The sequence below is a fragment of the Lacerta agilis genome, chromosome 14 (assembly GCF_009819535.1).
Source record: "Lacerta agilis isolate rLacAgi1 chromosome 14, rLacAgi1.pri, whole genome shotgun sequence".
In the NCBI taxonomy this organism is placed as follows: Eukaryota; Metazoa; Chordata; class Lepidosauria; order Squamata; family Lacertidae; genus Lacerta; species Lacerta agilis.
Window position 1 is genome coordinate 32,090,024 of NC_046325.1, and position 13,198 is coordinate 32,103,221.

The window sequence follows — 13,198 nt, forward strand, 5'->3', positions numbered from 1 at the left end:
TAGTGAACCCAGCTTTTTAAGTTTTCCCCATAGTTCTCTGATTCATGTTCTGATATCTGTGGTATAAAACTAGAACTCTGCCAGTCAGCTGCAACACTGCGGAAAATAATTGAAAACTGTTTAAAGTAATTGGTCTTGAACAATCCAAATGCCATACAGTCACAGAGTACAGATACACAGTCTATTGGGTCCTTAGAGACTTATAAAAGAACAAGCTCTTGTTTATGAGATGTTCTTTACAACTTTCTCTTAGAAATTTAATCTAATAATAAATTAGTATTGTGCTGATAAAGAACATAATTATTCAGATGGCAGAAATAACTTGTGTACCTGATTAGCAATCTTATTATTTTCCCTTTCTCTCACACTTTTCCTAACACCCAGTTACAGCCTAACAAACACAACTTGCGTACTAAATGCAGAGTACTTGTGACAAATGAAAGTTAGCAGCTGAATATCTATTGCTTGGTGGCTGAAACATTTACTGAAAACAGACATATACTATGGCCTGGGGATAAATGTCAAAATCAAGCTTCATGTCTTATCATTTCTGTCATTTACTAGTATATCTGAAGAACCACCAAATACAGCACCCTCGTTAAATGTCCCCGTTTTTGCCCTCTTCCCCTTCAAGTACATGTTCGTTGTTCAGTCGTTCAGTCGTGTCCGACTCTTCGTGACCCCATGGACCAGAGCACGCCAGGCATGCCTATCCTTCACTGCCTCCCGCAGTTTGGCCAAACTCATGTTAGTAGCTTCGAGAACACTGTCCAACCATCTCATCCTCTGTCGTCCCCTTCTCCTTGTGCCCTCCATCTTTCCCAACATAAGGGTCTTTTCCAGGGAGTCTTCTCTTCTCATGAGGTGGCCAAAGTACTGGAGCCTCAACTTCAGGATCTGTCCTTCTAGTGAGCACTCAGGGCCAATTTCCTTGAGAATGGATAGGTTTGATCTTCTTGCAGTCCATGGGACTCTCAAGAGTCTCCTCCAGCACCATAATTCAAAAGCATCAATTCTTCGACGATCAGCCTTCTTGATGGTCCAGCTCTCACTTCCGTACATTACTACTGGGAAAACCATAGCTTTAACTATACGGACCTTTGTCAGCAAGGTGATGTCTTTGCTTTTTAAGATGCTGTCTAGGTTTGTCATTGCTTTTCTCCCAAGAAGCAGGCGTCTTCTAAGTACATATGCAGCTAAATGTTTGAAAAGCAGTTCCTTTCTTTATAATTCTGGACATTTCCCAGCTTGACTATCCTGGCAAATGCTAACATTCAGTCATTAGTGAATTTGCAGGTGGTCCGTCAAGTTGGGAAATGTCCAGAATTCTTTAAAAACAAAACAAAACAAAACAAAACAAAACAAAACAAAACACTGCTTTTGCATTTAGCTGTATATATTCTTAAAAACAAGGAACCAACTGATTTAATTATGACTGTGTATTCCAAGTCAATGTCAATAGACCTGTAAAAAATGTGGTAATAATTGGTTGGCAAGTAACTAAGAACAAAAGGAGGGCTGAGTGGGGCACTTGCTTGCCCATGAATAAACTTGCCTCTGGGTAGGTGAACCAGCCTGTTGTCTTAGTGCCCCAACCCCCAACTCATTGAGTCATGCCAGAAGGATTTGCAGTCAATGATATCAAAAGCTGCCGCGAGTTCAAGAAGAATGAGCAGGGCCTCACTCCCTGCATATCTTTCCTGTCCTGACATATATAATCACCGAAGGCAACGAAGGCCATTTCAGTGCTATGAAATGGAGCCACATATTCAGTTTCCTCCAAGCATGCTATACTGCCAGTCCTGTCTCAAGTACCTTGCACCAAAAGAGGACAATTGTCACCCTGTGACACTTCCAGGTCCAGGAAGGTCCTCCTAAGGAGGGGAAGCACCACCACATCCTTCAAGGTGGGTGGTACCTCCCTCTCCTCCAATGAAGCATTGCTTACTCCCTGGATGCACGAAATCAATCCTTTCTGACTAGTTTTAAGGAGCCAAGATGGCCAAGGGTCAAGGTGACAGGTGGTCAGCTACACTTCTTCAAGCAGCTTGTCTATATCCTCAGGTCACTATAACTGAAACTGATTCAGTTCAGATGGAACAGACAGTGCCTGGATGAAGTGCCTGGATGACTTCACTGGACTGGCACTGGCTGTGGCACCCAACCCTGTCCAAATCTGAGTTATGTTGTCCCTAAAGTACATTGAAAAGTTGTTACATCAGGCTCCTGAGCATTTCAGAGCAACATTGTCTTAGCCAGATGACCAAAGCCCATTCCCCGTTTGGAAAAGCTCTGCCAGCCAGCTACTTGGAGATGCAATGGTGGTAGAGATATGGTAGGCATGGTAGTGTGACTTCACATGTGTTCGGTCACGTACAGACCAAGATTTATGCCATCGGCACTCGAGCCGCCAAGCCTCCTGTTTCATCACACACAGGTGGCTAGAGGTAAGGTAAAAGGTAAGGAACCCCTGGGCGGTTAAGTCCAGTCAAAGGTGGCTATGGGGTTGTGGTCCTCATCTCACTTTAATGGAACACTAACATCCGTTTACCTTCCCGCCTATAAATATAGGTACCTTCCCACAGTGGTACCTATTTATCTACTGGTGTGCTTTCGAACTGCTAGGTTGGCAGAGGCTGGGACAGGGCAATGGGAGCACACACCGTCATGGGGATTTGAACCGCGGACCTTCTGATTGGCAAACCCAAAAGGCTCAGTGGTTTAGACCACAGTGCTACCCGCATCCCACCGACTAGAGGACATGCTCCACAGCAACAGCAAGCGCACTCAGGAGCGATTGTGTAGATGGTTCTATGCATTTTACCATTCCAAACTGACAAGAGTCTTGACAGGAGCACCAGCCATGTTAACTGGAAAATTCCACAGAGCATTCAGGAATCCATTAGATTCCATAAGCCTCCAGGGGCAGAGGAACCCAATAGGTCCCTGCAGCTTGAAGCAGTCCAAACCTCACCAGGGAATATTCCATCTGTAAAAAATGAGCCCCCTTCCCCAATCAACAGAATATTAGCAATCTGCCCTGTGGCAAAGACCAGTTCAAGGGCATATCCACATGTGTTGGGACAGTGATGTACCAAGAGAGCCCCATAGTTGTTACAGAGGCCGTGAAGTCTCGAGCTGGCTATATAGGCACACATCTCACAACTGGGGGTTCACAGGACACCATAGGCTTGTTCTAAATAATTTCATATTAAATAAGTTTATTATATTTACATGTCACTTCACATACCCAGAGGCATCCCATACAATTTACAATAATAAAACACAAAATAATAAATACATGTTCTTTCTTTTTTTTAAAAAAACTGTAAAATATTATAAAATGTGTTCATTCCAAAGGGGGGCGGGGAGAAATAGGCCTCTAAACCTGCACAATATATCCACTCCCTCTGCATAAACAGGTATCTTTGAGAAAGAATCTTAGGCTGCAATCCTAAACATACTTCCAAAGGAATAAGTCCTAATGAACTCCCAGGTAGAAACACATGGAGCTCAATAGTCAATATGATAGGAATTAAAAAACCCCCAATACCATTTCAATTTATTTTTAATTATCAGTTTTTATTCATCCTGCTACACCATGTTTTCCACCAGATTAGGATGGGGGAAATTATACATAAAGGGAAAAGACTGTATTCTAAATGATGCTGCATGTTCATTATCTGCCAGATTTTGCCAGTCGTTTCAAGAGATACTGTATAGGGATGCCAACCAATCAAGCCAGAACTTTGTGGGTCTTAAGAAACTCTGCTTTTCAGATGATGAAAAACTGCCAATGGTATTTTCACATTATTAAGCAAAAGAAAAACACCCGTTGCCATGCCAAAAGGCTTTGCAGCAAATTCAAATAACCATAGCAAAACTAGATTTGCTGATATGGACTGAAAGCTATTTGCAACACAAACAGCAGCAAAACTCACTCCATGACTTGTACAGTCAGAATGCGGAACCAGTCCTATTAGCTGGCCAGGAGCTGGTTACACCAAAACTTCCTGCATCAGAGAAGCTGCTCTGCAAAACTTCCAGCATGACTGCTGCCAACAAGACAGTAATGACAGTTCCACAACACACCCCCTAGAGTTGAGCCAATGAAACAACAGCTAACTAACTATAAAAAGGAAGGTAATCCTTCCCCACGCTACACATTGCCTGCGTCTGGAGAAGAACAGCAGTGGTGTTTCACCATGGGACTTTTACTCAGCCGGATTCAGAGCGCTTTGCAGAGTTTCTATGGGACGGAGGCTCGTATTCTCCTGCTGGGCCTGGATGCCGCTGGCAAAACAACCATCCTCTATAAGCTGAAGCTGAACGAAACCGTAACGACCATTCCCACCATTGGCTTCAACGTGGAAACGATTCAGCCCATCAACAATGTCTCTTTCACCATGTGGGATGTGGGTGGTCAAGACCGGATCAGAGTGCTGTGGAGGCATTACCATCCCAACACAGATGGGCTGGTTTTTGTGGTGGACAGTGCAGATTGCACCCGCTTTGAGGAGGCCCAGGCCGAGTTGGAAGCCCTGCTGGAGACCAAGGACTTGCAAGACGTGCCTGTAGTGCTGCTGGCCAACAAGCAAGACTTGCCTGGAGCGTGGCCCCCACTAGAACTGGCCGAAAAAATGGGGCTGAGGAAACTGCGAGGGCACCAGTGGCATGTGCAGGGCTGCTGTGCCGTGAACGGAGATGGAATCCCCGAGGCCATGTGGAAGCTCTCCGAGATGGTCAAGGTGCATCACAAAGCCCAGGGTAAATAGTCAACTGGGGAGGCATATAAAGACCCCCATCTTGCTTGTAGGACACAAGACATCCTGCTAATCAGTTGCTTCTTCTGGCTGAGATGCCTTTGAGGTGCTTTCATCTGCACAAGCTCTATATGGGACTCTATCCTGCTTATCCACTGCTGCCATGGGATTTGGGAGAAGATGCACATGCCTTAGTGTGCTTCTTGGACACTGAACATGGCATACTATTGGACTATACACAGGACATTTGTGATCCACTGTTTGGACCAATAAAGGCATTGTCTTAATTCAGAATGTTTCTTACAGGCCAACATTGCTGCTTTTACTTTTGTTCAACAGACCATTAACCAAAATGAAAATTCTTGGACTTTAAAACTTGAATTATCAACCCCACCACTACAATCTCTGGATCCTAGGTTATTTGAGTGGTTCTGTACTGTAAATTAAAGTTGATCATTTTCCATTCTACTTCTGCACTTGGGTACTGGAAAAGCCCTGCTTTTTCTTTTCATTTTATACCTATAGCTCATCTGATTTCTCTCTTCTTTAATGACTCAGGATTGTATTTTGCCACTTCTGTTTTTCTTTAATGTTTTATTACTGTTATGTCAAACCATTTTACATGTTTTATTACTTTTATGTCAATTGAAAATAAATCTATGTTAAAAAAATAAAAAATTGAATAATAATTTTTAAAAAGACATATTAAAATCTCTTGGCATTTTCTTTATCTCCAGAGTCTGGCTTAAAACATGGTCTTTAAAATATATTAGGGCTGCCAGCAGTTCAAGAAATGGGGTTCATAGACAGCATATTGGAAACCAGATTTGAGGTCTTTATGGTGAAAGCTGCTAATTCATGGGTTGTATCCGATGCTGATTATGACACTAGGTTAGTTATGTCTAATAACTCCCGTGGGTCTACTCAGAGAAGGACTAGCATTGGATACAAGCTGTAATCTCCCTTTCGCTCTCAGATGCCCCAATCCAGGGGCCTAGCAAGGGGGCGGGGGGTGGTCCGCCCCGGGTTCCATAATGGTGGGGGTGACAAATTATCAAGGAACAATTTTTTTTGAAAAAAAACTTGAAAATTGTTTTTGAAATTGTTTTTGAAATTGTTTTTTAATGCCTGCTCCGAAGGTCTTATTTTACTATACTAGGGATTATATAGCTATATATGAAATTTCATGCATATCGGCTATTATCTTGACCCTCCTCCACCAAAATAGCTGTTCACTTGGCTGTTTTCCTATGTCATGAAGGCTGAAATTTCAGTTCAGAGAACACTTACTGTTCCCAACCCTAACCCTGTGGAAAGCCATCTAATTAGACTTTAATTTGATTTTGAGATGTTTTTAGGAGGTAATATAATTATTGTTTGATTTTATACAAATGTTATGTATCTGATGTTAGCCACCCTGAGCCCGACTTTGGCTGGGGAGGGCGGGGTATAAATAAAAGTTTTTTTATTATTACTTGCTATTATTCCTTTGTAAGAAAATATGAAATAACGTAAAACCATTTTTGCGGGGGGGGGATCAATGGGGGGTTGACAAGAAATTTTCCGCACCGGGTACCACCTGACCTTCCCATGCCTGAGGGGGGTGTGACAAAAAATTTTTTGCCCCCGGGTCCCAATTTACCTTGCTACGCCCCTGCCCCAAGTGTGAATATAGCCATACTATCTGCTTAACACATTTATCTCCTTCAGTGTTCTATGTACATCTCTTTCTACTTGATACCCTCGTATGGTTGAGTTGTAATAATCTGGGCTGGCACACAGTGTCATGGCAGCTACCATTCCCTTTTGTATTGTGCTTACGCGGAAGAGGCTTGATCTTTATTCTCATTGTAGTACATTGACCTGTGCTCTATGGGGCAGCGACGCTCTATTTCTTTGTCACTGCTGTGTATATTGCTTTAAACTGCCGAGCTGCTGTATATTTGAAAATCACTATATGCGTCTTCTTTTTTTAATGAGCAGATGCAGAGCATTTTGGGAAGAGGAGTGGCAGCGAGGTGTTAAGAGGACAGAGCTGTGCTTGGAGGGGAACTGGGAGACGTTGCCTCATTTGTACTATTTAAATAAGATTGAAGAGCCAGAGTGGTCATGGGCATACTGTATATGGCACTGAAGGGAGGGAGGGAGGGAAGGAGGGAGGGCACCCTCGTGTACTTATCCACAGGTAGCAAAACATCTTGGGACAGCTTCATGCAGAACAGATTGTACATTAATCACACACTGGTATGAGTCTGAACACCAATTACTGGGAATCACTGGGGGTGGGAGAGGGAGAGTGTTTTGCGCTCAGGTTCTTCTTCTTCTTCTTCTTCTTCTTCTTCTTCTTCTTCTTCTTCTTCTTCTTCTTCTTTAAATTTGTTCACCGCCCTATACCTGCAAGTCTCAGGGTGGTTCACAGATTTTGCTTGTGGTCATCACATGGTAATCTGGTTGGCCACTATGATAAGGTAAAGGTAAAGGACCCCTGGATGGTTAAGTCCAGTCAAAGGTGACTATTGGGTTGTGGCACTCATCTTGCTTTCAGGCAGAGGGAGCCGGCGTTTGTCGACAGACAGCTTTCCGGGTCATGTGGCCAATATGAGAAAACCACTTCTGGTGCAATGGAACATTGTGATGGAAACCAGAGTGCACAGAAACGCCGTTTACCTTCCCTCTGCAGCAACACTTATTTATCTACTTGCACTGGCATGCTATTGAACTGCTAGGTTGGCAGAAGCTGGGACAGAGCAACGGGAGCTCACCCCATCACAGGGATTTGAACCGCCGACTTTCTGATCAGCAAGCCCAAGAGACCCAGTGGTTTAGATCACAGCGCCACCCACTATGAGAACAGAATGTGGGACTAGATGGGCCTCTGGTCTGATCCAGTAGGGCTCTTCTTGTGTTAAATTGTTTGCGTTTTCTTTCTCTTTCTTCCAATTACATATTCTAATCAATGGAATCAATGGAAAAGAGTTAATGCAGAACCAAGTTCCCAGTTGGGGCTGATTTGAAATACAAGATGACAAAAACTGAAGTCCACTTATTTAATATTAAACTGCAGGAGGCCATCCAATACAACTTTACATTTTCAGCATTGGAAGAGGTGTTAACATACCATGCTTTTTAAAAAGCAATGATCAAAAGTAGTTGATGGTTTTATGCATTTTACCATTCCAAATTGACAAGAGTCTTGACAGGAGCACGAGCCATGTTAGCTGGAAAATTCCCCAGAGCATTCAGGAATCCATTAGATTCCATAAGCCTCCAGGGGCAGAGGAACACAATAGGTCCCTGGAGCTTGAAGCACTCCAAACCTCACCAGGGAATGTTCCAGTCATGAAAAATGAGCCCCCTCCCTCAATCAACAGAATATTAGCAATCTGCTCTGTGGCAAAGACCAGTTCAAGAACATATCCATATGTGTTAGGATAGTGATGTACTAAGAGAGCCCCATGGTTGTTACAGAGGTCACGAAGTCTTGAGCTGGCTATATAGGCACACATAATTATACAGAAAAGGAAAAGACTGTATTCTAAATGCATTGTGCATTTTGCCTGTTGTTTCAAGAGATATGGGGATACCAACCAATCAAGCCAGAACATTGTGCCTTTTAAGAAGCTCTGCTTTTCAGATGATGAAAAACTGCCAATGGTGTTTTTGACATTATTGAAGAAAAGAAAAACACCTGTCGCCATGCCAAAAGGCTCTGCAACAAATCCAAATAACCCCATAGCTGTATTTGCTAATATGGACTAAAAGCTATTTGCAGCACAAACAGCAGCAAACCTCACTCCATGACTTGTACAGTCAGAATGCTGAACCAGTCCTATTAGCTGGCCAGGAGCTGGTTACACGAAAACTTCCTGCATCAGAGAAGCTGCTCTGCAAAACTTCCAGCATGACTGCTGCCAACAAGACAGTAATGACAGTTCCACATCACACCCCCTAGAGTTGAGCCAATGAAACAACAGCCAACTAACTATAAAAAGTAAGGTAATCCTTCCCCACGCTACACATTGCCTGCGTCTGGAGAAGAACAGTGGTGGTGTTTCACCATGGGACTTTTACTCAGCCGGATTCAGAGTGTTTTGCAGAGTTTCTATGTGACGGAGGTTCGTATTCTCCTCCTGGGCTTGGATGCAGCTGGCAAAACAACCCTCCTCTATAAGCTGAAGCTGAACGAAACCGTAACGACCATTCCCACCATCGGCTTCCATGTGGAAAAGATTCAGCCCATCAACAACGTCTCTTTCATCATGTGGGATGTAGGTGGTACAGACCTATTCAAAGCCGCGTGTATGAAATACCATACCAACATAGATGGGCTGGTTTTCGTAGTGGACAGTGCAGATTGCACTCGCTTTGAGGAGGCCCAGGCCGAGTTGGAAGCCCGGCTGGAGACCAGGGACTTGCAAAACGTGCCCGTAGTGCTGCTGGCCAACAAGCAAGACTTGCCCGGAGCGTGGCCCCCACTAGAAGTGGCCGAAAAAATGGGGGTGGGGAAACTGCGAGAGCACCAGTGGCATGTGCAGGGCTGCTGTGCCGTGAATGGAGATGGAATCCCCGAGGCCATGTGGAAGCTGTCTGAGATGGTCAAGATGCATCGCAAAGCCCAGGGTAAATAGTCAACTGGGGAGGCATATAAAGACCCCCATCTTGCTTGCAGGACACAAGATATCCTGCTAATCAGTTGCTTCTTTTGGCTGAGGTTCCTCTGAGATGCCTTCATCTGCACAAGGTCTATATCGGACTCTGTCCTGCTTATCCACTGCTGCCATGGGATTTGGGAGAAGGTGCACATGCCTTAGTGTGCTTCTTGGACACTGAACATGGTATACTACTGGACTATTCACAGGACTTTTATGATCCATTGTTTCCACCAATAAAGGCACTGAGCGTTAATATAGAAATGGTATCTGGTCAACACATTTGGTCCTTCAGTGTTTGTGTACATCTCTTTCTACTTGATACCCTCGTATGGTTTAGTTGTAAGAACCTGGGCTGGCACAGAGTGAGGTGGTGGCTCCCATTTCCTTTCTTATTGTGCTTACACGGAAGAGACTTTATCTTTATTCTCATTGTAGTACTTTGACCTGGGCTCCATGTGGCAGTGATGCTCTTTATCACAGCTGTGTATATTGCTTTAAGCTGCTGAGCTGTTGTATATTTGAAAATCACTATATGCTTCTTCTTTTTTTAATGAGCAGATGCAGGGCATTTTGGGGGAAGGAGTGGCAGCGAGGTGTTAAGAGGACAGAGCTTTGCTTTGAGGGGCACTGGGAGACGTTGTCTCATTTGTACTATTTAAATAAGATTGAAGAGCCAAAGTGGTCACGGGCATACCTGGTGATATTGCAACACAAGCAGCAGCAAAACTCACTCCATGACTTGTACAGCCAGAATGCTGAACCAGTCCTATTAGCTAGCCAAGCGCTGGTTACACCAAAACTTGCTGCTTCAGAGAAGATACTCTGCAAAACTGAGGAAACTGCAAGGGCACCGGTGGCATGTGTAGGGCTGCTGTGCCGTGAACAGATGGAATCCCCGAGGCCATGTGGAAGCTGTCTGAGATGGTCAAGGTGCATCACAAAGCCCAGCGTAAATAGTCGCAACCCCAGAGTCGTCCGCGACTGGACTTAACGGTCAGGGGTCCCTTTACCATTTTACAAAGACCCCCATGTTGCATGGAGGACACAAGACATCCTGCTAATCAGTTGCTTTTTCTGGCTGAGATGCCCTTGAGATCCCTTCATCTGCACAAGGTCTATATGGGACTCTGTCTGGCTTATTCACTGTTGCCATGGGATTTGGGGAAAGGTGCACATGCCTTAGTGTGCTTCTTGGACACTGAACATGGCATACTACTGGACTATTCACAGGACTTTTGAGATCCATTGTTACCACCAATAAAGGCATTTTCTTAATTCAGAATGTTTCTTACGGGCCAACATTGCTGTTTCTACTTTTGTTCAACACACCATTAACCAAAACAAAAATTCCTTGACTTTAAAACTTGAACAATCAGCCCCACCACTATCATCTCTGGATCCTAGGTTATTTGAATGGTTCTGTACTGTAAATTAAAGTTGATCGTTTTCCATTCTACTTCCGCACTTGGGTTCTGGAAAACCCCTTCTTTTTCTTCTCATTTTATACCTATAGCCCATCTGATTTCTCTCTTCTTTAATGACTTAGGATTGTATTTTGCCACTTCTGTTTTTCTTTAATGTTTTATTACTGTTATGTCAAACCATTTCTATTAAATTGAAAAGAAATCTATGTTTTCTAAAATAAAATCAAAATGAACCATTATTTATATGAAGACGTATTAAAATAATCTGGGCTGGCACAGAGTGAGCTGGTGGCTCCCATTCCCTTTCATATTGTGCTTACGCGGAAGAGACTTGATCTTTATTCTCATTGTAGTACATTGACCTGTGCTCCATGGGGCAGCGACGCTCTTTATCTTTGTCACAGCAGTGTATATTGCTTTAAGATGCCGAGCTGCTGTATATTTGAAAATCACTATATGCGTCTTCTTTTTTTAATGAGCGGATGCAGGGCATTTTGGGAGGAGGAGTGGCAGCGAGGTGTTAAGAGGACAGAGATGTGCTTGGAGGGGAATTGGGAGACGTTGCCTCATTTGTACTATTTAAATAAGATTGAAGAGCCAGAGTGGTCATGGGCATACTGTATATGGCACTGAAGGGAGGGAGGGTGGGTGGGACGGAGGGCACCCTCATGTACTTATCCACAGGCAGCAAAACATCTTGGGACAGCTTCTTGCAGAGCAGATTGTACCTAAATCACACACTGGTATGAGTCTGAATACCTATTACTGTACAGGGAATCACTGAGGGTGGGAGAGGGAGAGTGTTGTTGCGCTCAGGTTGTTGTTGTTGTTGTTGTTTAAATTTTTATACCGCCCTATACCCTCAAGTCAAATTTTTGTTTGTGGTTGTCACAGAATGTGGGACTAGGTGGGTCTTTGGTCTGATCCCATAGGGCTGCTCTTGTGATTGTTTGTGTTTTCTCTCTCTCTCTGTCTGTTCCCCCCTCCCAATTTTTTTTTACATATTCTAATCACTGGAATCAAAGGGAAAGAGCACAGAATGAAGTTCCCAATTGGCTGCTTTGAAATATAAGATGACAAAAACTGAAGTCCACTTATTTAATATTACACTGCAGGAGGCCAACCCATACAACATTACATTTTCAGCGTTGGAAGAGGTGTTAACATACCATCCTTTTAAAAAGCAATCATCAAAAGTAGTTGAAAGCAGAACGCTATTAAAACACAAACTGGATTTCCCCCAATAACATTAGACGTCTATCAGTAATCAATACATAGTATAGGCAATTAACCATGTTACAGCTTTTGGTCTTGCATAGGAGAACACATCAACATAAAAATTAAAAAGATTCTTTTGAACAAGTATTCTACGTATGTATTCAGTTCTAATCAGCAGGAATATAAGGTGCTTGTTTAAAAAAAAATCAGAGAATCCAAGTTTGCATCGAGCCTTGCAAATTCCCAAACAGCAATGAAATCGTGAAGATTCTCTTCTATTCAAAGGTGGGTTTTTGTTTTGTTTTTAATGTCACTTTGATTCCTGAGTTACCATTTAGAGGTGGTGGATAAATAAGAGGATTAAAAAAAGAAATTCTTAGAACAGAACCATTTCAAGGCGCTGAGCCTTACATTCCATGAGCTAGAGACAGGAGGCTTTCAAAGCAGCCTGGAAAGTAGCCATTGCCTCACAGTCTGGCAAAACAACCCAAAGACAAGAGACAAAGTAGCCTACATATCACATATTCTGAATTAGGAGAGTTTCGTCTCCTAATGTTTACCTGATGGCTGTTCTGGTGCCCGCGGGTTCTTTATACCCGCTATAAGGACACGCGCAGACTCCAGTCAGATTTGTTGGGCGGGCTTAAGAGGCATGTGAGGCACCAGAGTCTTTGAGACTGCCCTCCGAGGGCTATTTACTTGGAAGTAAAGCTCACTCAAATCAGCAGGGCCCATTTCTGTGTAAATGTCTTTTTGACAGCAGTCTTGCTGCAAAATGTGAATGATTTAGGATCAGTCCTAAACATAAAACATATCACACAGAGCTTGCCACCACAGAAGCCACTAGGCCTCTTTGGCCTACTTCTATCCCAGTATTCTCTCCCCCCCGATGCCACCACTGTTTTGAACAGAGTTTACCTCAGATGACCTGTGTAAGATGCACTGTTCTTAACTGCTCCCATTCATTTCAGAGGGGCTGCTTTCTGGTGAGTTCTGCCTATAGCGTAATGGTCAGCAACACCCCCCCCCAATCCAGCATGGAGAATCTGATTCCGTTCAGGGATGCTCAGCTACCACTCTTTTCCCAGTTGCCTGCCTGGAAGCGAAAGATGCCTGGAGAAAGTAACCCTGTGGCTACTAA

The 13,198-nt window shown here is 43.6% G+C and overlaps 2 protein-coding genes across 2 annotated transcripts; both read left to right on the forward strand.

Annotated features, from left to right (window-relative positions):
- The first annotated feature begins 4,152 nt into the window (after positions 1 to 4,152).
- On the forward strand, positions 4,153 to 5,113 carry LOC117059370 (ADP-ribosylation factor 1-like). The gene has a single exon (XM_033171044.1). It carries the CDS (start codon positions 4,206 to 4,208, stop codon positions 4,773 to 4,775), a length of 570 nt encoding a protein of 189 aa, XP_033026935.1. The 5' UTR covers positions 4,153 to 4,205; the 3' UTR covers positions 4,776 to 5,113.
- Positions 5,114 to 8,791: 3,678 nt separating this feature from the next.
- On the forward strand, positions 8,792 to 9,634 carry LOC117058247 (ADP-ribosylation factor 6-like). Its single transcript, XM_033169291.1, has one exon. It carries the CDS (start codon positions 8,822 to 8,824, stop codon positions 9,389 to 9,391), a length of 570 nt encoding a protein of 189 aa, XP_033025182.1. The 5' UTR covers positions 8,792 to 8,821; the 3' UTR covers positions 9,392 to 9,634.
- The last annotated feature ends 3,564 nt before the right edge of the window (positions 9,635 to 13,198 follow it).

Bases quoted from the DNA above. Each gene is read 5' to 3' on its own strand.
- LOC117059370 (XM_033171044.1), top strand. From the start codon at position 4,206: ATGGGACTTTTACTCAGCCGGATTCAGAGCGCTTTGCAGAGTTTCTAT.
- LOC117058247 (XM_033169291.1), top strand. From the start codon at position 8,822: ATGGGACTTTTACTCAGCCGGATTCAGAGTGTTTTGCAGAGTTTCTAT.